Source organism: Tribolium castaneum, chromosome 5 (assembly GCF_031307605.1).
Source record: "Tribolium castaneum strain GA2 chromosome 5, icTriCast1.1, whole genome shotgun sequence".
NCBI lineage: Eukaryota > Metazoa > Arthropoda > Insecta > Coleoptera > Tenebrionidae > Tribolium > Tribolium castaneum.
The window spans coordinates 4,983,359-5,006,305 of NC_087398.1; the positions used below are offsets into that span (position 1 = coordinate 4,983,359).

Consider the following 22,947-nt stretch of genomic DNA (forward strand, 5'->3'; position numbering starts at 1 on the left):
GGTTGTTTGATTGCTAGAATTTATTTCGTCCCTCTTTCCGTTCTTTAACAATAAAAATAAATTTTCTACAAAAAATACTCGATAAGTCTATTTTATAGTTTTAAATTAATAAGTGTGAACTATTTATGTGGTGGGGTTATTTGAGCCAGTACGATTTCTAGTTAATTTATAGACAGGGAAAAATCGTACCGATCCAACGGGATCGCTTTTAAAATTTAATAAATGCCCATATCACTTTGTATTTGTGAAAAATGAAGCCGACATACGATTCAAACGTATACTTGAAATAGAAGATTGTTAGATCAGCAGGCAAGGCACATTGTCATGATAGTTCCTACAGTTCCGGGAAGAATAACAAAGTGATATAGTTAACAACAATACTGAATATAACAAGCATTATATTTTAATTCTTAAATCAGGTTAAGTGTTTTCGTAACAAATTAAATCAAAATTTCTATACTTTATACAACATTAAACAGAAATAAATATTCTAAAAATATCAGTCGTAAAGAAAAAATCTATCTGTACATCATGACGTCAGAACTTTGGTACATGCAAATATAAGCATCACATAACAACCTGCGCGCGTGTTCGGGTAGGTGACGGTCTTGGGGGAAGTCCTCGTGTAACTGGCGGCAGATCCGTTCGTCCGACAACCATCGTGAAATATCCGGACATGCGACCATCTCCGGGATATTGTACCCATTTTTCTCGCCTGAAAAATACTCGTGAATTTTTATATCTTGGCCGCGAGATGGTGTCACACCTTTACGATCCGCCATCGAATCGAAAAAACACCACGGCGCCTCGTGGCCAACTCCGCACTTGACGAAAGCTACATAATGGGAAGTTTCAATACAAATCACAGCAAATAGTTCCATGAAAAGTCGAGGAGGACGACAGTGATCTTCAAGGATCGAGAAATCATCACAGACATCTAGTTTCACAGCGGGGCGGTGGTGTGACCTCCGTTCGTGTCTGTGGGCTTTTTCGAGACACATAGAGCAGAAAGCCGTACTTTCCAGCCCGGCGTTGCTACAATCATCAAAGCACTCACGACACTCCCAATGGGCGAGTTTGCCACAAACGATACACTGACGAGGAGCTAAAAAACAATTATTATTTCACGAGTGACGAGAGTTTTTCCGCTTACATCCTTCAATAACGTCAGTCACGTCTAGAAGCTGTGACGGTAGAATTCTCGGATACATTTTGTAGTTCTTCCCGAACCTCGGCATCTGTATGATGAGACAAGAGGGAACTTCTTTCAATTTAATGTTACTCGTGAGAAAGCTTTGTTCGAATAATTGTTGTACTGTGGGTAACGTTAAATCGGCGTCTTTCTCCACAAACAACTGATAATAAAACGACTCCTGACCCGAGTTAAGCTTCAAAAACGGCTCGGCTTTAAGTATCTGCGCCAAAAGCGAATTGAGAAACTCCTCAGGATCCTTCTCTTCGCTCGTTAAACCGGACACCGAACTTAATCGATCTAATAAACGTCTCAAATTCATCACGCGATCGGCACGAACAAACAAATTTTTTCGGAGCGGATTTACGATTTCTTCACGTAATACTCGTTGGACCTAAAACACAATTTAATTTGTTTTCGAAAAATACGAAAAATCAACCTCGTTATAATCGGGGATATCTTTCGGACCTTTGGGCCGAAACAACAAACTGTCAAATACTGCTGTGTAGGTAAACATTGAGAAAAGGGTGACGTCGAGGTAGCAGGAATTGTGGTGCCCTTGAATGCCCCGGAATTTGCCACAGACGGCCTCCACGTCTTCCTCAGTGGGCATGCAAAGGGGCGCCACGGCACCCTCGATCACGGGGCACTCCATCTACAAATACAGGTTCCTGTAATGGACTTCTAGGGGCGAAATGAACTATTTGTTTGCGTTGTGTGCCGAAAATTAGGAATAAGTCGTTTTCCTAGCATTTTTGTTTAACTTATTTTAATTGCTGTGACTTCCAGTCGAAAATTTTTATGTAATGCATTTAATTATTAGTTATTATTAGCACAGTTATAAATAAAAAATCGGAAAAATTATTAAGCGTCTATCTCATTCGAAGTACCTTTGACCGCCTTCCGATTATGAAATAAATTCAACTTGAAATGACGAATCATTTAAAAAATGCATTAATACCGTAAGAAAACGGTCATTAATTATAAACATTCGTTGTTTTTCTAATGAATAAGTATGTCACATGATTTTTTTTTTACAAATTTAAATTGATGGATCGCGTATCAAGTAGTTCCGAATGGGGTTCGAATGTCACAAAAATTTGAATTTGAGTTGATTTCGAAAATTTCGTGTGTGTTTTCACGTGAAAAATCGTTGTTTTAGTGGAGTTCGTACCGACTGGAAGTTGGGTTCGGCGGCCTGGTGCACCGGCGTGGGAACCCCGTCCTGAAATCTGGAATCCTGATGGCACTGATCAAGCGGCACAAAAAGGGCCCTGTTTTCTGCACATTTGAAGAACCTCTCCCCGTTATGCGTCCCGTCGGTGAGAGTTAGGGGTAAGTCGATGTGTTCTTCCTCCAACTCCACCCCTACCAACACAAAATTGGAGCCCTCTTCGGCCCCCATCCACTTAACGACGCCGTAAAGGGGCTCCTCACTAACGTCATTGGAGACCTCAACTAAACTCCCGACGGTTAAATCTTTGGTAGTTCCTGGTTTGGGATTATGGTACTTGGGTTTATCAGGGATGTTGGACGCCTTTTCACTTTTTTCGTTAATTTCTAAGACAAACAGGGGAATATTATTAAGAAATGCGTACTCGTTGTTGGAATAAATGTGATTCATGGTTCTACTTTTGGCACGCAAACGTTGCGACTTATTTAGCATAGTCAAGCTACGTAATTAAGCAAATTGTACCAACTTTTTAACAGTTTTATCGTACAACACATTGTTTTAAAAAAACAGACACTTTGACAAGGCCCCCGAACTATTACGTCGCGTATAAATAGACGCCTAAAAAAAGTCCGCATCGCGAGTTCACCAGCGGACTATTTTTAGACCATCGGACATTAGTGAAAACGAAATTTTCGCTTACTTTTCTCGTCTTCCTGGTGCGTCGGGCACCCGTTCTTGATTCGAGGAGGCGTAGTGTCGTAGAATTTCGCCGACGGTTGATTTATTTTGTTTCGTTTGGGTAAAGTACCGTCGTAGAAATGCGACAAAATGTTTGCGCTTTTGTTCCGATTGTTTTTCTGACCGTTCTTTTCAGGTCTGTCCAGAGTTTGATTCAGGTTAGAGAATTTCTGTAACTCTTTCGCATCGGTGGCCCCGTGCCACGAATTGCCAATCATGTCGCTCAGATTTATTTCTGATTTCATCTTGGCTTTCTTTTCGTTGATTAAGTGCGACTTGTCCGGTTGTATGATCGTGTTTTGATCAAAATCGTTGTTGGAATTGCCGCTTGAACACTCCGTGTCCAAGATATTTTGCAAAGACAGCGAGTTTCGCAGGTAAGTCGTCGTTTTCGGGGGCATGTTCTCCTGGGGGTACTCCCCGAATTTTGTAACGATTTCCTCGTGATTAGATTTACTGAAACTCGAAACGTTCTTTTCTAAATAGAGATCTAGATCTGTGCTATTCCTAGTCTTCACGCTATTTTTATTCGTGATAAGGGGGCTGTTTTGAATGACAATTCGATCAATCGTCGTAAATACCCCATACCCGGGCAAACAATTGAAATACTGGGTCCCTGCACATGAACCGTCACATTTGTTGTCTTTTTTCTTTTGCTATAATCCCTTTATGAGTTTTTGGGGTTAAGGGGGTCGTACTTACGTGTAGTTTAATTCCGACACAGTGCCCGATCCCGCGAACAACTCCAAGGAATTTAATTTGTCCCAACTGCACCCCATCGGTGTCTTTAAAACCGATTGTTATGTCAGTTGTGATGTTTGCGAGTTTGTCGCAACGTTCCTTGTCTTTGGCCAACTTGACCCTTTCTTGGGGGGAGGTAACGGCGTACAAAAACTGCCATAATTTTTCGTTGACGGGTACGATGCTTTGTTGACGACACACGAAAGTGGTGGATTCCCACGTTTCGGCGTCTTTGAGGAAACGTACCGCGTATTTACCGCCCCCGAGTGTTGCTTCGATCTTGACGATCTGACCGAGGAGGGCCGTCCGCTGGTTTTGCCCTTGTTTCATTTCGGTCATCAGATCGTTCTGAATAAAAATACCATATTTGAAGTCTTTGGTGCCCATTTTCGGTGATTCGCTAGAGTTCATCGATTTTTGACATCTTCGTTTGGACGGGATTAGGTTTTTATACGTTTTAGAGTATTGTTTGGGTTTAAACTACGCAATCATGAGTAATAAATGATAAAATTGTTTCACTTGGAATTATGACACTACGATGACAGCTAAACATAAACACCGTTGACACCTGTGAAGCGCCATTGGTCCGAATTGCCACTTGGTATAAAAAAGAACCTGGCAATAGCGGGAAATTGAAACAGGATTTATCTTATTTTCCTATTTTATTTTAGTAAAAAACATCAGCAGTAGTTGCAATAGCACATCTAATATCGCCTAATAAATTGAAACCAAGACAATCAGATAAAAATTATTTATTTTTTATTTGAGTTGCGAATCTTTGCGTTATGTTTTATGGCAATTATATCTAATAGAAGAAATTAGTTAGTCCTTTTGTTCTGGGAATGATAGTATTTTTTGTGCTTCAATGATTTAAAATGTGTGATTTTGTTAATGACGATGGCTGAGGAGTGCCCCTGACATTGTGCGCCCCCCTTTTTGCGAATTTGTCATTCATTTGGCCTCGGCGGTACGGCCACGCATGCGCCTTTTCTGTCACATGATTGTCACTAATCATATGACAATTTAGTTGGGTGAGGTGCGTTGAAAAACAGAATTTTTTCGCAAAAAAGACCCGAAAATGAAGGGCTGCTTGTTCAACATCGACGCCGGTTACTTGGAGGGATTATGTCGGGGCTTCAAGTGCGGTATTTTGAAGCAATCCGATTACCTGAATTTGGTTCAGTGTGAAACCCTGGAAGGTGAGTTTCATCCCTTGATTGTGGTCAAGGTAAACGTGATTTTTGGGTAGATCTCAAACTGCACTTGCAAGGGACGGATTACGGGTCTTTTCTTGCCAACGAACCCTCCCCATTGGCCGTTTCGACCATTGATAATAAATTGAGGGAGAAGTTGGTCATAGAGTTCCAACATATGAGGAATCAGGCGGTTGAGCCCCTGTCTACGTTTTTGGATTTTATCACTTACAGTTACATGATTGATAATATTATTTTACTGATTACGGGGACGTTGCACCAGCGCCCCATTGGGGAGCTGATCCCGAAATGCCACCCCTTGGGGAGCTTTGAGCAGATGGAGGCTATTCATGTGGCCTCCACGCCCGCCGAGTTGTACAATGCTGTGCTCGTGGACACTCCACTGGCCCCCTTCTTCGTTGATTGTATCAGCGAGCAGGACTTAGACGAGATGAATATTGAGATTATACGTAACACTTTGTATAAGGCGTATTTGGAGGCGTTCTATGCCTTCTGTAAGGAAATCGGAGGGACTACGGCCGACTGCATGTGCGAAATTTTGGCGGTAAGTGTTCAAAATCCCGGAAAGTTTGTCCTGATTGGAGTAGTTTGAGGCCGACCGTCGTGCGATTATAATCACAATCAATTCCTTTGGCACCGAATTGAGTAAAGACGATCGTGCGAAATTGTACCCACGATGTGGGAAACTCAACCCTGATGGGTTGGCCGCCCTGGTACGTGCGGAAGATTACGACCAGGTCAAAGCCGTGGCCGAGTATTATGCCGAGTATTCGAAACTTTTTGAAGGGGCGGGAAGTAATCCCGGGGATAAAACTTTGGAGGATAAGTTTTTCGAACACGAGGTGAGAAGATTACCGACTTTTTGTTGGTAGTTTAGTTGAATAATGTGGATTTAGGTGCGTTTGAACGTCCACGCGTTCTTACAACAGTTTCATTTCGGAGTTTTCTACTCCTACTTGAAACTGAAGGAGCAGGAATGTCGCAATATCGTATGGATTGCTGAATGTGTGGCGCAAAAACATCGAGCCAAGATTGATAATTACATACCGATTTTCTAAATCATATCCGCATCATTCCGTATTGCACGAGTAGCGAAAAAGTTGATGTTTTTATGTGGGCGCCTCATTCCTTACGACATACATAATAAGATAGAAACACAAGTATCAAATGTAAATAATAAATGTATTATAAAGTAATTATTGTTCAACTAGTTTTTGTGTGTTATGAAAATAAACAGTTAAAATAATCAATCAGTTTCCTCAATAATGACAATTTCCTTGTCCCTATCAAACTCGCCAATGTGTAACTGCGACAATACTAACGACGGTAAGGGGCTCTCCTCAGGCCATTCGTACAATTGTGCCGTTTTAATAGCCAGAATTTCGGAATTTTTTTCCCAGAATTTATCTTGAATGAGGTCTTCGTGTAAAGGTAAGATAACCAAGCGAGCTTTTCCATGCTTGGGGCTTTTAATTCTTTTCCTAATCAAAATTGTGCCTTTTTTAAACATTTCGGGTTCATTGTTATAATTCGTGTTAAATTCACTAAATAAAATTTCGTTTTTATCGGAGGAAAGCGTTCCACATAGCCGTTTTTCAGCCTAAAATCAGTCAGAATTATTATCTTTGATTTAATTTATGTGTGTTGTTTATTATTACTTCATTATTTGTTAAACCACCTTTAAGTACTAGTGCCCAAAACGTCGTATTGTAGAGGTTGTTTATGTGGCAATCCGCTTGTCTCCAGCTTAAATAATCTCTCAGGTTCTGATCACTTGGGTAGAGAACAACGCGGGCGTCAAACGCAGGTGGATATTTTAATTTTGTTTCTTTGAAAAACTGATTCCAGTGATACACATACGACGATGTGAAGAGACTGCTGAGATAAGTCATTATCTTGGGGCCTCGTCGATTATACAAGGCTGTATCTTTGCGTAACACAAACGAATATTCGTCACTTTGCCCATATGCAAGGACGATGTCTTTAAACTCGTTCATGACCACACTTGCAGCTTTGTTCATTAAGGCGAGCGCACTTTCATCGTTGGGTTTTTTGAAATTATGTTTTGTGGAGAATTGATGGAAGGCTCTACCATCGATTCTTACCACGATCCAGCAATTTGGTAGCAGCTTTTCTTCCGTCTCGAATTTTCTAACATATTCGAATTTACTTTGCGCCATTTTATTAATTCGACATACGTTCCTCACGTGTTTAAATAAGGAACCCGGGTTAAAGTGCATCGCATTGTGGTTTATGGGGGCTCCAAAATTTTTTTGACATTTATTTTGTAAAAGTAAGGTTAAGGGAAAATCATAGAATGAGAGAGAGGGAAACTCATGTCAGCGATAAAATACCAACCCAAGAAAAAGAAAAACCCAATACATTTCAAACTTTATTTAATCTACAAAAAGTGCTAGACACGTCTAACTAGCGTAATATCTTTCTAATTCCTCATCTTGCGGCTTGAGAATGACCTTGTCTTTAAGATTAACTACCCATCCTGGGTGCAATCCATAAAAAATCTGTCTGGGGTCTTTCCTCTCAGTTAGCATCTCATACTCTGGGTCTTTCTCAATTTGTGGTAGTTCGTATCCGTACTTTTGGGCCAGGACTAGACGCTCCTCTGAAATTTTCTCAGGGTCTGCCAAGTACCCCCTTTTTGTTGGATCAGCGTAATATTCAATGGCATCAGGCGGTGGCATCATTCTCCTCGGGATGGGTACACCCCTTTCAAAAAATTTCTTCGCGTTTATCATTGCTTGCAAGCTGTGTTGGTCGTAGTACGCTGTCGTTATAACACCGCCAGCCCTCTCAATAGCTGCAATGACGGGCTCAGTAGCCCATTGCACCTCAATGTTAACTTTTGCATTAAAAACATCAGCCCCCTCGTCCGTTAAATTGACTCCGTACTGTCTCTGATCGGGAAAAATCTTGTAAAGGCCTGTATTTAAAATTGAGACCAAATCAATGGGTTTAGACGCGTCCAAGCGATTCATTTCAATCAATTTCAACAAATCTAGCATTGACAGTGGAGGATACTCGCGCCTTAAACTAAATGAAGCATTAAAATTTGTTTTTTCTAATACTTTAGGCAACGTACTGGTGGCCTTGATAGTAGGGCTCATGCGGAAATCGTAAATAGAACGGATTATTTCCGGTTTCGTAACCAAGACGCATGTAATTTTGTCTCTGACCGGAGCCTTTATTCCCGGCCCCGTGTTTATCGCCCCCATGCTGGCCTCGGCCGCGTTTTTTGCTCTGGAATTGGCCCTCGCAAAAAGTTAGGTTATAGCAATAAACTTACAGTTCTCGATCCAGGACTGGGCTTAAGATTGGCCAAACATACACGGGGAAGGAATTTTAGCATTTGGAGGGCCTTTTCGGCCGTATTTGACCCCATTTTAAGTTTATTTTGAGTCGAAAAAGCTTGGTTATGTTCGGAACGTTACGTCAGTTGAATGAAGCATTCCGTATACTGGACGTTTGTCCAATGTTCAGATTGTTTCGTGTTTTTTTTTTTTTTTGATTTTTTTGGTGTGGTTGGATGGGTGGGTGAGAATAGAAACATCTAATTTAACAATATGTTTATTACTCGTACTGGGGTTGCAATAATAGTAGTGATAATAATTCGATTAACTAATTAACTGATTAACTCTTATCTAATGTATAAAAATACAACTGAAATGATAACAAGATAGTACTAACATTTGGCTATAATAAATATCTGAAAATGAATATTCGTCGCGTGTGGGTTAAAAAGTGAAAAACTTTTTACTCTCGGAGTATTTTTTCATTCTTATGCGATCTAGAGCATCATATAATTGATGGTACTGTAATTGCAGCATTGCTACAACGTTTATTACGACCTAAGTTAAATAAAAAATGATATAGTATTCATACTACAGTTGCGTAAGCACCTAGAACTGAGATTAACAAAATATACAAAAGAATTTCAGTCGAATTAAAAATCGAGTAAAATATTTGATATTGTCGTTCTTACGTCATGAAACCCGGATTTGGTGGTAATTTGATCGATTTCAGTTCAAACAAGGGAGATAAATTAGTACAATAGAATTCGTTTTTCGACGGCTTTCCTGCAAATAGGGCATTCGGTCATCTGGTCGCCGCACATTTGACACAATCCATGTCCGCACAGGAAAATCATGTTTTTCAGTCGATCCAAACAGACGGGACACATTGTCTGCAAAAAATCGAATAAAACCGTGCATTGTGCCGATTTGCATATAACCCACTTGTTCCTTAATGTCTTGCAATTGTTGCTGCAATTTTTGTATATCGCTATTATTGCTGGTGTCCCGCCCTCCGTTATTCATGAGCGGCCCTTGATTCTGCCCTGCGTCGCTGGTTGAGGGTTTGGGTTCCTCTTCAGCGTCGGCTTTCACCTCCGAGATGGTGCCCAAGCCCCCGCTGCAAACGGTCAACGGCACCATCAGTTCGATTTGCGCGCGACATAAAACACATTTCTTCATAATTTGAGAGCAACTCTCGCAGGCACACATGTGGCCGCAGGGTTTGAATAAAACGGTCGATTTTTTATCGGAGCAAACGAGACATTCCTCGATCTGGAAAAAATATCATGTAGGGGGGAATAATAAAGGACGGGAGAAACCTTGATTCTAGTGCTGACTGATTCGCGACAAATGAGGCACTTTTTGACCCTCGGTCCGCACAGGGAACAGCAGGTCACGTGACCGCAAGGTTGAAAAAGCATGTCCCTTTTGGCGTCCGAACAGACCAAACACTCGTCGAGCGTCGAAGTGATATTCGTGCTTTGATTGTTCTGATTGGGGCCCATGTCCATCTCCCCGCTTTGCTTGTCTTTGTGACACTTCTTCAACGTTTTGCATAGATTGGGATCGGGGCAGAGATCTAAAGGCGTTTGTCCTTTCTTGTTTTTTAAATCTAAATCGGCGCCGTTTCCGGCCAAGAAACAGGCGATGCTCGCCGACGACTTCTTGTCGCATCCTTGGGTTCCTAGACCCATGAGGAGCTTGCCGACGTCTTGGACGTCGTGTAATTGCCGTAATTGCGAAAGAGTGTGGTGACGGAGGGCTTCGTGGAGCGGCGTGTCACCGTCTTTGTCGGCGATGTTTAAATTTGCACCTTCTCGGACGAGAAGCTGCAAAAAAACGTACAAAAAACGCCCAAGGGTGGTAAATACGTACGCGGACAATTTGCGTGTGTTGGCGTTCGACGGCCAGGTGGAGGGCGGTTTGGAGGTTGACGTTCTGCAGGTCCATGTTGGCTTTCCCGTGGAGGACGAGCTGCTCAGCCACCTCCACGTGGTTGTTGAGGGCTGCCAGGTGCAGGGCGGTGTAACCGTCGTCCTTCTTCTCGTCCACGATCCAAGGCCGCGGCAGTTTGGCCAGCAGGATCTTCATAGCGCTGAAAACAAACATTTTTTACTCCCTTGTTTTACATTCGTGACAAATTAGGGATCAATCAGCTCGTTGGAATTTCCCGTGGGACCGTGATTTGGTCTTAAAAATATTTTTTCTCATTATACTATATCGCGCACCTAAGAAATTCGCGATTTCTTATTAAATAAAAAATATTGCATTTTACTGTACGTTCGAAAGGTATCTCCCCTAATTTTTTGGTAATTTTTCACTTGCAGATAAAAATAATAATTAAAAAAAGGAATTTTCGACCAGAAAATCAAATTCTAAATTTTATACTAAACCACGCGTATTCACTTCGGATAATTGTTTACGAAATTAGCGAAGAAAAATACCAATCAGATTTTGAATTAAACGCACTTTTACATTTTAACTTTAAAAATTATTTTTATTTATGAGTTGCTACTTGTGGCGCGGTAAATTTAGGTCACAATTTGAACTGTAATTGGGATAAGATTGTAAAAGATTTCGTTGGGATATTGCAATGCAGGCATCAGTTTTATTGCAAGACTGTAAATAAGGGGCTTCAAAAAGGTCGGCTACTGGTAACTGATCCCTTTGTTGGCAAATTTGACCATCTTCTAATAAATCACGCGTCTGGTTTTCGTCTAAATAAAAAAGACCGATTATTTCACCAACCAAGTAAAAATTTATAATTCTGATACCAGCGTTCGATGGGCTAGCAGGTAAGGATTCATTTGGTCCAAAAACTTTGTAGTTAAATTAACCATTAGTGCCCAAAAACTCACAAAACTGCTACGACTTTATTTATTAACAAAAAAATTAATAAAAATCGAGAATGGTCCTTATCAATGTACAGGCTGGTGTGTAAAATTTCACGATTTTTATTTTATTAGAAGTCGCGATTTTCTTGGGTGCGCGATAAGTACATATTTTTTTTTTTTTTGGGGAGCTTAATGCAAATTTGAAAGCCGTTTTAATTCGTATTGAAAGTATTTTAAGAAACTCTAATTTGAAATATATAATTCATCTTTGATTGGCTGTTTGAGCGTCAGTATTGGCAAAAAGTAGGTAATTTTTTTATACGTATGCGAAAAAATTATTTTTGGGAGGTAAATTGTGGCCCGAGAGGACGAAAATTCCAGACAGTAGTCATCATAGCAGACAGAAGACACATCGAGTCATCAACATATGTTCAACGTTAAGTGGGAGAGTCAGTAATGCATCACATTATGACGTTTGCCCCCTTGGCCTCGATTCTCACAAAACAGCGGCGCCCAAACTTAATTACTTCTATAAACGCAACATGAACTCGTTTATATCGCGTTTGTTGATTTTTCTACGTGAATGTGGCGATTTGAAATAAACAGTCCGACAAATAAATAAAAAGATGCCGAGTTTCGGGGACATGTCGTCGCATTTTCCGCTTGCATATTGTAATTACCGTTACGCCACTGCTTCCTAATGAATTCATCTAAACGTCGCGTTAATTGAAAGCGAGTGTCTAAAAATGTGCGTCGTGTGCGAGTAGAAAATTTTTCGAATCGGTAATGTTATGTCCGTTTTGTGACGGAAGAACACAATGCTCCCATTATTTCGTTTGGTCGTGTTGGTTTTATAAAGCAAGACGCAACTTCAGAAATAGTCAGAGTCGGTGCGCTTAACGACGGATTTATTTTCGTGCGAGAAAAGTAGTTTTGCTTCGCAGCTAATACACAGTGTGACGAAATAAAGAGGCGATTCCACCGGAAAAGCCGAGGTATGTTGTTTTGTTCGCCGTTCGCCATTTGCATTTCGTGTACGACAAACGACAAAATAAATGTCGGGGAGTTTTTACGGTCGACGGCACGTGTTAGTGGCACAAGTCGGTTTTAATGAAAATTGATTTTCGTCCGTCGTTGGTCGCTGTCTGGTATCAGGTAGGACGGCGTCGCGCGTTTCAGCCAAAATATTTTAAGTGGGTCTCTTCTTTACGAAATAATTTAATTCTTAATTCGCGGTGCGGCCCGGAAAAGCTCTTTACTTATTAAAATATCTGGCGAGAAGTATGAATACATAATATGCAAATCTCTAGAATAATAAACGGAGTGACAGTGACTCCTTACTCTTGAAAGAGTTTTCATTACGAAGCGAAAACGCGTTTCCCGCTTCTAACTACTTTTAATTAATTTCGTTGCTGGTGGTGGAGGGATTTTCCACGTTGTGATAACAACGAGCGAGGAGTGAAAAAATTTGAAACGCTAGTTTCGACTGATGGCGACCATGTGTGCCGCAGACGCGGCCGATTATTTTAATTCAATGATAATACGTTTTATCGCGTTATTGTTCCAACGTTGGCAATTTCTTAGGGCACATGTGGAAGCTCGAATAAGTCACGATAATCTGACGTCGTGCTGATTTAAGACTTTGTCTTCGAGAAGGCGACCCGCGATAATTAAGATAAGACCGATCGTGAAACGTTTCCACCTAAATTTATACCGGACATCCTCTCTATACGTTATTTCCGCCTTTTTGCCCTCGAATCCCGCGCGAATTTCTTGCCGTTTTTTTACTCTCGACAATGTTTGTGGTTGGCACCAAGATGTTACCGACAGATAAAACTGTTCGTGATATACGACGGATAAGCTTATAAATTTAGAATTCGGGGAAATTGTGGTTGCTTGCCTAATAATAAACCGTTTTCATCCATCCAATGAGTTTAATAGAAAAACCGTTTTTATTTCATCCCGGATTAGCAAAATCGATACCATCCTGTTATAACTTTCGGCTCGTTTTCGGCTTAAATACAGGGTGATTGATTTGTTTGTCTTGCTGTTGCTAACTTGGAGATTGCGAGTTTAAATGAGGAAAGTTTTCGGGGATTTTTTCGGGTCGACCTGTAATAACATTCGGAAAAACAGGGCGAAGGACACGTTGTCACACAACATTCAATACAAATCCGTTCTTTTATGCCCAAATAATTGATCACCCCGTATTTAGGTATGTTAATTAGCGCTTCCGTCCCATGGGAATTTTTTAGGTCAGGACAGGTCGTGGATTGTTTAGCTGCGATTTGAACCAAGTCACGCAAACAATCCCACCCCCTGTATGTGCGAGCAGACATTCCCCATTTTCCAGTCGTTGATTTAATAATTACAGGGAATGACGTCACATGCCCACAAAAACAATAAACGAAAGAATTACAATTTAGTCATTCATTAAATCGCCGGAATTATTTTTAGAGCGGTCTATTTCCAGGTTCATTCAAATTTTTCCGAAATAAACAAAAGTCAAGTCATGGCCGTGGCAATTCGTTAATTCGCCAATTGGCTGCAAGACTGATCCCTCGATAAACAAGCGTGCCCGCGGAGCTCCCGCTTTTTATCAATCGAGTTATATTTCGCAGGCGGGCGACTAGGGAGAGTGCGATGGCTCCAAGCTCCAAGTAAGGAGCGTGTATCAACTCCTAGGATATAAATACAGTGCGTTTCTGAACTGTCACGTCTAATCAAAGCGATTCAGTGGCGTAGGGCGAACGCCAAGTTCAATGTCCGGCTTTGGCGATCCATCGGACGCACACAATAAAATTTTTAATCCTCGCGTTGTGTTCGTGTGTTTTACAATAACCAGGTGGGGGGCCGAAGGATTAAGCGGTATGTGCATCGCTACGAAAATAAGCGCTTCTCCCCCGCAATGTGCGGCTTATATTTAGATCGCACGCGCTTCGTAGGTGATGCAGGTCTATTTGAGGACCAATCGAGACTGAAAAAAGCCCGCAGAGGCGACTCCGGGCCTGCACACGAACACACCGGAAAAGATTTCGCAGGTTTTAGGATACGGGCGCGTCCGACTAAAATTGCACCATAAAAAAGTCATAATGGGAGTTCTTTTAAATTCGGGACCGGGGAGGAGACACTATAACTTCCGAGTCATTAAACTTTTAACTAACTTTTTTATTTTGAATGCACGTTGCTTTATAAATTGATGGGCCGGGATTATTTCGCCACTTATATGGCGGCTGGGATTATGATTAACTCCTTTTTCTCTCTTTTCCCAACTTCTTGATTCGGTTAAATGTCACAATCGCGTGACGATGGTCGCCCCCTTTGTTTATTTCTGACATTCCTCCATCAAATCATCACTCGAAGGGTGTGTGAGCATTTAATTCGGTTCCGTTTTCGTGCCGCTTTCGCTCTAATGACACCAGTCAAGACGAATTTGCAAAAGAAGGAAAAATGGTAATTGTGCGGCCCGAACTGTTAGGCACACGTGACGGAGGTACATTTTTCCGACTTGATGACGAAATAAAAGATACTGTAATTGCTTGTTTGTGTGCAATCTTGGTTTTATGACGTATTTTTCGTAAATGTTTCAGGGAAGGTAATAAGGAAAAAAGCACCGAATTAAATCCCCGTCTGTGTAACTTTGTAAATAACATAATAAAGAACGCTTTTATTGGCGGAAAAGCGCCCAACTAAGGTCATTGTCTAGGACGGAAAATAGCGAATTATGGCACGGCCCTGAATGAAATAATGACAGAATAGGCGGCGCGACGTTGAGGAATGAACCCGATTGGGCAAATAAATGCCGTGTCCGAGTTTAACGATCCTTTTACGGGTGATGGTGTCAATGACTATTTTGCAAAGTTTTTAAATTGCATTTATTTAATTGCAACTGGGAAAATGTAGTCACATTTTTTTCCCGTCCCTTCCCTGCCGCTTGCCTGTGTTCGGTCAAAAGGCAATTTTGATTTTATTCATGTAATTTGGTTTTTTATTGTCGCGAGAAGCACACGACAAGAGTGAGTCGTCGTAAAAATTCACAAGTTGTGTGTGTTAGAAATTTTACTAGTCACGTAAAATTTATGGTTTAATAAAGCCTGGTTATGATGGCGTATTATTGCAGAAAATTATAATACATACTTTAAAAGTTCTTTGAAAGTTACATAAAACCAGGAATACGATCGGCAATATGCTCGCATTGCCGGCACGACCAATTTGGGCTAATTAACTCGAAGACGATCTTATGCTACGGCAGCGAGAACTAATTTTCCCGCTCGGAACGAGGCTTTTTTCTCCTTTTTCACGTTATTTAACATTTCGTTTAATTTATTGTGATTACATGTATACAAAAGTTGCTCCTGCTGCCTTTCCGAAATTAAATAAAGTCGTTGAAGATTCGCCTGCCGCGTCTTATTTAGTCAAAATGTAGGATTTTTTGAGTTTAATTTCAGACGCGCCAAGTTTGTTTTCGGTGTTCATCTCGCCGCTCAACGACTCGCACAAATTAATTTAATTAACTTTACATCTTCAACGGTTTCCGAGACTCCCTCCGGCCCGGCCGCAGCCCCGGCTCGAGGGGGCGTAGTGAAAAAGCCAGCGAAAACGTAGAAATAGGGTTGTTATTACATAATTCGTAGCTTTACAGTGGTGTAGGTAAATATTTTGGGCGCGGAGCACGTTGTGACCAGATGTAGTTGGTTTTCGGAAAAGTCAGTCGGCTTGTGGCCCAGGAGGGCATCCCGCACATGTGTTAACACATGGTCCGGTCTATAATTACGGTCCTAATGCCGGGCCCGTCTCAGCTAGCTGCAGATGTATTTTAAGAAAAGACAAATTTGGAAAGAGGGGTTGGGTGGCTCGGAGGCGAGCGGGACCAATGGCGTGAACGGGGCCATTTTTAGAATACAGCTACCTAAGAGGCGACGTTACTCCACGTCTAGGAGACGGGGTGCACTCAGTCGTTGACGGGGACTCGCACCGAGACCGTCTGCCCCAGAGGACGCTCCTGGCAAGGACCCGAGCCGGGGCCTTCGCGAGTTCCGTGCTTCCTTACTTCCCATAGTGCTTTAAACGTATGGAATGTAAAGAAGTATGGAGCGAACGCGGGCTTTCTTTGCTCTCCTCCTCTCGGAATATCTATAATAACACCGACACATTTGGTGCATCTGTTCGGCCGTGTGACGCTGCTGCTGTGTTTGTGTGTCTTCTTGTGGCCGGAAGTGCGGCTCTGCGCTCAGTGTCGACACCCCCGAGATATTAAAAAAGTTTCGACGAGTTTCGGAACGTTCTAATTGGAAATTTCATGTACCAGTGGTTCGCGATGATTTACCACCACCGATCCAAAAATGACGAAAATTCACACAAAGTGCACCAGCCCGAAAATTCGACCGAAATTAATTCATTTCGTAACGGCACGCGACCGAAAAAATTCGACGTTAAAGGCGCGTTCACACGGCGAAAGACGATACGAGCTCACGTGACCGGATTTATTATTATCCGAGTTACGTAAACTCAAATTTAAAACTGATGCAAGTCGGTCTTTTTATTCGCTAATCTCGCTTTATGACTGTCTGTTTGATTCGAATTAAATTTGCTTTGATGGCCTTTTCAAAGTTTCATATGGAAATTTCGAAAATGGCGAATACGGTGACGTGCTATTTCAAGATGGCGACCGGCGGGTGTGGGTGTCGTAAAAATAGACTCCGGGAGAACTTTATGACGTCTCCCTTTTGCCCATCTGACAGGAAGTGTGTTAATGTTTTATTATATCGAAAATATTACGGGTTGTTTTCACTACTCCGCATGTCTTGCGATCCGAATAATTAAGGATAAGCGGCCCGACACGTATTTGCATAGATATTATATTATCTTTGCTCTTAGCAAACAGTTTATTTCTAATTAAGTTAACCATTAGCGAGCTAGCGAAATATTACAAATGCAGATGATTAAACTCTTGGACGTCGAAAAATCCGGAATAAAGCACGTGACCTTAATTACTAACAGCATCCAGTAATTCGGAAACTTTTGTAATAATAGAAAAGGAGATCAGAATTTTAATGCGGCCAGAAGTTTTCAAAAATCTTTGGTGTGATTGCAACCTCCATTGACCGATTTCCCTCCATTCATGATAACACGACCGCCGTATCGATTAATTTATTTCCGTACCATCCCCTATCTGAAATTAATTTACACCGTTCCAAAAGGTAGGTCAACAAACAGAACTGAATCGCTGGCGAGTAAAGTTTCAGAGTGATTTAATTAATGACGCCCTTTGATTTCCAAGAATTCTCTCGACAATGGTTTTATGCACCGGATTTTCCGATGTTAATTACTTCCACGGGAGATATCAAATTTTTATTACGAAATACGGCCGCATTTTTCCCGCCTGTCAATTATTACAGGGGTGATCTGGCCTCTTTCCTTCCAGGTCTGCGTGCCCCAGAATTCATCAGCGCATTGCTCGAATGACAATCAGATTCCTCCGAATCGAACATTCCACATTTAACAATTCCCGAATTGAGTAGATTCGGGTGTGTACATTCGGGGGAACCGAATAATATAAACTTGAAATTTTTCACAAATGCGGAACACCCCGGAAAAAATGAAGCGGATCGCGAGGGGAACATAAATCGAGACTTATCTCCAATGAACACGGTCGGGTTTGAGGTTCCACGAAATAAAAATCTATCAAAAGTGCACAACGTCCGAAATTTGCTTTAATAATGTGTGTGGTTAATCTTTTATCGGACAATATCGGGCGTTCGCCCAATTTCTTTCGGAAATAATTGCGGTTGTAGCATCTGGAGAATCGTCGTCTGACAAAGATCGGGCTCGTTCCCCGTCTGCATTACCCATTTAGTTGATTGCGGCAGATATCCAGTTAGGCCCAGTAAATTTATTTGTATTAATCCCGGCTTCGCTTAGTGTAACCGATTATTTGTCATTAGAATTAATACGGACTGGAGTGGCGTAACGGCTAATCCGTGTCCGGACGCATCCGCTCTGCTGACCATTGTCGTGTGCGTGGCAGACACCCCATCCGACCGGCAGAATCGAACCGACCACCTCCTTGCGATTTTAATCCGCACAAAATAAATATTGTTTTCGATACGTGATGGATGCATGCGCGGCCCGATGGAATGATAGCAATAAATTCAATTTATTTGCCTGCGTATAAATAGACAAACGGTGCATTTCCATTATGTATGCCGGTGGCGTTCGTCATTGCAAAAATTATGCCCGATAAATTGGGCGCTTTCGGCACAAAATCGCATTTCCAGGCGTTAGCCCAATTATTATGTGCAATGTTTCAAACGCATTTTTAAGAAAGTTTATGTGCCCTTACGTGTCTACGCCAATGCCGCGGAAGATTACCTATTGAAATATTCATAAGCGAGTTTCAGGTACAATAATTACATCAGCGAGCCGCCACCATGAATTTTATTATTCGTGGAGAGGTTAGCGTTTCCCTAATCTCAATAATTCTCCGCGGCAAAAGCTACTTTCCACTTTTTTATTTACGGGGCGATTTTAGCGAAATTTACGGGCAAAAATCGTCACATTTGTTAGCCCCGAACAGGACGTATAAAAGTTCCCCGTGACATTAGTATTTTTTAAAGAAAACACGACAACCGAACCGTTTTTTCCTCTCGGCCGATGAAATATCGCGGCCATTGTCATTTTTTCCCCGGTTGTGTTATCATAGAGAAAAACTAACGACCCAATCAATTTCGATTTCGGAAAGACAGCACCTGAATTTATCAAAAATGATTATTCGGCGCGGATGAATTACGGCACCGAACGTATGAAAATTGCAGCGGCGATTTGTTCTCGCTAATCCGCTTGTCGAAGCGGGCGCGAGACGCCGCTGAAAAATGACGAAGGAATAGAATTTTCATTGTGCAAAACTATTTACATGGAGAGCGGCCGCGAGCCCGTCCCGTGGCATGCTGTTCCGAATGCAAATGCAAGAATATGACGTAATAAAAGTAAGCTGCCCGACCGGCACGAAAATGAAAAATGGGACGTGGGGCTTTCCTCCTCCACGATTTGCCGGTAAAGCGGCAACGTTCCGGATGAAAAAATATTAATTAACGGAAGATTCGACGATCATCTTGAGGAGTCGACGGGGTGTAATTGAGGACTCGCTGATGTGTATTATCCACGGGAGCGCATTCAGCACACGATCTTCTGGTGGGGGCGCTGAGACAGCGCTGCGTGACCTGCATGCAACCCCAACGCGGTGTCGTGCACTCGCACCTGTCCCCTGGACACTCTCCCGGCCTAGGCAGCCAGTTATACGCAGCGGTTTCGAATCCCACTAACAAACATGCCGCAAACTAATCCAGGAAAATTCAAAAGATTCCAAATTTTTCAGGGGAAAAATGACTGTGCTGCACAGTAAAAAGCAAATATATATTTACAATTTTTTTGCTATTTGTGTATGTAGGTCATGTTTTTTACTGATTAATAAAACTTGTTAGTGTTGTTTTTTTTAATACGTATACCCGGTTTATTGACAAATTTTACATAGAGAATCGACTTAGTTGTTAAAGGATATTTAAGCATTTTATACAGGATGCAGCATTTTGCATGTCCGAATACGAGATCTCCGACATTAAGAGGTTTAGAGAAAAACGAGTGACACATTCTCGTGTCCGTTCTTTGAGAGAATAATTTTGGTCAAAACCGCATCGCGCTATCGTCTTTTGTTTTCGACATAAACAGAAGTTGCCAATTTAGCGAAATCTTAAAAAAATGATATCTTTGTTATTATAAAAGATACACATTTGAAACAAACACATTATACATGCACTTTTTTTAGAGAATTTAATAATGTTATCAGCGATTTTGTTTAGTTATTCGTTTTTTCAACCATTCGTTTAACTGTAATAACATAAAGTTGTATTTTTTTAAATAGAAATCATAGTTGGCTGTGACGTTTTCGAAAAACTTATTATTTTCTGATTTGATATGTCTATTTGTGTAATAGATTAGTTTTAAATATTTAGAAAAAAACAAAACATTTTGCTTTTTCTTTATAGTAGGCCATGAAAACTATGAAAATTGTATTACCCAACAGTATTTATAATTTGATGATTTTTTAAACCCTAATTAATTCAAAAACAGCATAATACATTTTTATTATATAAAATTTTTGTAATTAATAAAAATAATTTGTTTTTATATTTAAATATAAAATATAAAATGGCAGGCTTACGTTGTCATTCTATTTTCAAATTTTAAACATGAAACGTCGGAAGAAGAAAAATCTTATTACTTGTATGATTGCGTATCAATAAAACTTTATTTAAAAAAAATGACAATACAAACACAAAAATCAAATTCCATCTGTGGTAAAAAAATACACAACATTATTAACCTCCATCAAATGGTAGTGACACATCGTTTGCAATTTTCTGCACATTTTTTAAGTAATTAAAATCTGCGACGCTCGTATATTTGTTCAATTGAAAATAACTTTAACATAGCTTATTTTTATAATTTCACATTTCTTACTTTAATAACCGTTCACAAAATTTCTCGATTATTCACACCTTTTATGTGAAATAGTTTTTCCATGGCCAACTACTTTCAAATATTTTAAATATATTTTTATCAAAAAAAAATATATAAAAATATCAGGCTATATTTATATTGTTTTGAGTTCAGAAAAAAAATAGCTTTTCAAAAATGTCATAGCCAACTATGATTCTCATTTAAAAAATACAACTTTATGCTATTACAGCTAAACGAATAACTAAACAAAATCGCTGATAACATTATTAAATTCTCTGTAGAAAAGTGCCTGTATAATGTCTTTGTTTTAAATGTGTATCTTTTATAATAAGGAAGATATGAATTTTTTAAGATTTCACTAAATTGTCAACAAAAGACGATAGCGAGATGCGATTTTGACCAAAATTATTCTCTCAAAAAACGGACCCGTGAATGTATATAAAAAGTGGATGAATTTGAGTCAAGTATTGGGTGTTGCAAATAAATAGCGCGTCTTTGGGTGCCTTGGTGATGATCTTTTGAAAGCTGCGCTTGCCGCCATCTGCCCCCAAATAACTTTTGGAGGGCCCCTCGTAGATCGCATATGTGGAGGGCCGGCCGTGAGCACCCGCTGGCGTCGTTATGAATCGATTGGAGGAAGGAAAGTGAAGAAAAAAATATTCCGAGCTTATCCTTTAAGCTAATGAACTCTGTCACGATCTCGCCTAATGTCGCAGAATGATGTTGAGATTTACGAGGTCGGTTCGATTTTATGTAAAACCGGGAGGTCGAGGCGCGCGGAAGTCCTTTGTTATTAGTTGCGTGTGTGTGTGTGTGTATGTATTTTTTATGGGGGCGAAGAGTGTCGTTCATAAGTCGCAATAAAAGGTTTGAAGAGTTTCGGTAGTCGATTTTTTCGCCTTTTGGTAAAACCCTCCCCGACCTTAATACGTTTGATAAAGTAGGGGCGCGGCAAAGGTCGGATCAAGAAGCAATAAATGATGAAGTATAAATCACGGGGAACACTTGTTTTTATGCCGGCATTAAAAACTTTTCGGTAATAAGAGATAGCACGGTTTGGCATTTACTATTAAAAAACTTTCAGATATACGACCGGTTGGACTGTGCCGAACAAAACTCCGATTTATGGATACTGTGCGGGTTATTGATTCGATTCCGGGACTTTTACCCCGATCATGCCAGATCGGTCGGAAATGTATTTTTCCAAAATTTTAATTTATCTCTTTGTTTTCGAAGTGTAACTTGTCTTGATCCAATGACATAAGAAAAGGTCCAGAGTGTTGAACAAATGTTAGCTTAGAAGAGTCGGCAGTGTTTTTATTGACGGATACTTGGATGATTTATCTCTTCAATAACATATGTCAGCAGAACAAACTGCGGCAACACCTGCTGTTTCAACACATCCACACTTAACGCCTTTTCTCCCCCACGTTTCGCCCTCCTTTTTCTCGTCGTATTTATCAAAAATTTGCCATCGTCTCACTTGACTCTTTAACATTTTAACTCTCGTTAAATGTCGGCATAATACAGAAAATGAGCCGCTGAATTCAATGGAACAAACCGCATTGCTCTACGACTTTTAGTTTTTGAGTTATGATTTTTTAAATAAATAATTTGGCGCATCCACCATTTTTCCTCGTGTAAAAATAAGCCTTTAAATAAGTTCTCAAGTCAACTATTGTTGTAAAAATGGCGACATAACACGTAAAATAAATCGAGAAATTTGCTGAAACCAACCGCATTGCTCTACGACTTCTAGTTTTCGAGTTATGAATTTTTTTGTTGAATAAAATTTCCCACTATAGATATTGCCTATCTTAATTTTTAGCAAAAAATTTTAAAAATTTAGACTTCGTTAAAAATTGGTTATATACGGAAAATGAGCCGCTGAATTCAATGGAACAAACCGCATTGCTCTACGATTTTTAGTTTTCGAGTTATGAATTTTTTTGTTGACTAAAATTTTCCACTATAGAAATTGACTGTTAATTTTTAGAAAAAAATTTAAAATGTCACATCTGGTGAAAAGTTGGTATAATACAGAAAATGAGTCGCTGAATTCAATGGAACAAACCGCATTGCTCTACGACTTTTAGTTTTCGAGTTATGAATTTTTTTGTTGAATAAAATTTCCCACTATAGATATTGCCTATCTTAATTTTTAGCAAAAAATTTTAAAAGTTTAGACTTCGTTAAAAATTGGTTATATATGGAAAATGAGCCGCTA

The 22,947-nt window shown here is 40.4% G+C and overlaps 5 protein-coding genes and 1 non-coding gene across 7 annotated transcripts in view; 2 read left to right on the forward strand and 4 right to left on the reverse strand.

Annotated features, from left to right (window-relative positions):
• Positions 1-2: 2 nt before the first annotated feature.
• CYLD (Cylindromatosis) lies at positions 3-4,423 on the reverse strand. 2 transcript variants are annotated; one of them, XM_001815958.4, is made up of 7 exons: positions 3,807-4,423; positions 3,067-3,760; positions 2,367-2,752; positions 1,632-1,847; positions 1,154-1,586; positions 767-1,105; positions 3-715 (listed from the first exon to the last, which is right to left on the reverse strand). In XM_001815958.4, exons 1-7 carry the CDS (start codon positions 4,254-4,256, stop codon positions 519-521), a joined length of 2,715 nt encoding a protein of 904 aa, XP_001816010.2. In that variant the 5' UTR covers positions 4,257-4,423; the 3' UTR covers positions 3-518. The 2 variants fall into 2 exon arrangements, with proteins under 2 accessions (XP_001816010.2, XP_015835807.2); XM_015980321.2 differs by lacking the exons at positions 3,067-3,760; positions 3,807-4,423 and adding an exon at positions 2,893-3,032.
• A 406-nt stretch (positions 4,424-4,829) lies between these two features.
• Positions 4,830-6,309, forward strand: VhaAC39-1 (Vacuolar H[+] ATPase AC39 subunit 1). The gene is made up of 4 exons (XM_969812.5): positions 4,830-5,044; positions 5,095-5,603; positions 5,647-5,901; positions 5,956-6,309. The coding sequence occupies exons 1-4, from the start codon at positions 4,924-4,926 to the stop codon at positions 6,115-6,117; spliced, it is 1,047 nt and encodes a 348-aa protein (XP_974905.1). The 5' UTR covers positions 4,830-4,923; the 3' UTR covers positions 6,118-6,309.
• THG (tRNA-histidine guanylyltransferase) lies at positions 6,223-7,390 on the reverse strand. The gene is made up of 2 exons (XM_969802.5): positions 6,718-7,390; positions 6,223-6,659 (listed from the first exon to the last, which is right to left on the reverse strand). Exons 1-2 carry the CDS (start codon positions 7,297-7,299, stop codon positions 6,306-6,308), a joined length of 936 nt encoding a protein of 311 aa, XP_974895.2. The 5' UTR covers positions 7,300-7,390; the 3' UTR covers positions 6,223-6,305.
• Positions 7,391-7,438: 48 nt separating this feature from the next.
• mRpL15 (mitochondrial ribosomal protein L15) lies at positions 7,439-8,497 on the reverse strand. Its single transcript, XM_969790.4, has 3 exons — positions 8,364-8,497; positions 8,160-8,317; positions 7,439-8,110 (listed from the first exon to the last, which is right to left on the reverse strand). The coding sequence occupies exons 1-3, from the start codon at positions 8,457-8,459 to the stop codon at positions 7,483-7,485; spliced, it is 882 nt and encodes a 293-aa protein (XP_974883.1). The 5' UTR covers positions 8,460-8,497; the 3' UTR covers positions 7,439-7,482.
• Positions 8,364-22,947, reverse strand: part of mib1 (mind bomb 1) — a 113,528-nt gene continuing 98,944 nt past the window's right edge. The window contains exons 5-8 of the mRNA XM_969777.4: positions 10,246-10,465; positions 9,690-10,199; positions 9,313-9,642; positions 8,364-9,260 (exon numbers count right to left, since the gene is read on the reverse strand). Of these exons, the coding sequence (XP_974870.1) occupies positions 9,120-9,260; positions 9,313-9,642; positions 9,690-10,199; positions 10,246-10,465 (1,201 nt within the window). The 3' untranslated portion in view covers positions 8,364-9,119. The remainder of the gene's footprint in view (positions 9,261-9,312; positions 9,643-9,689; positions 10,200-10,245; positions 10,466-22,947) is intronic.
• On the forward strand, positions 16,231-16,302 carry Mir1 (microRNA mir-1). The gene has a single exon (NR_036272.1). It is a non-coding gene; the product is annotated as a microRNA mir-1 (primary transcript).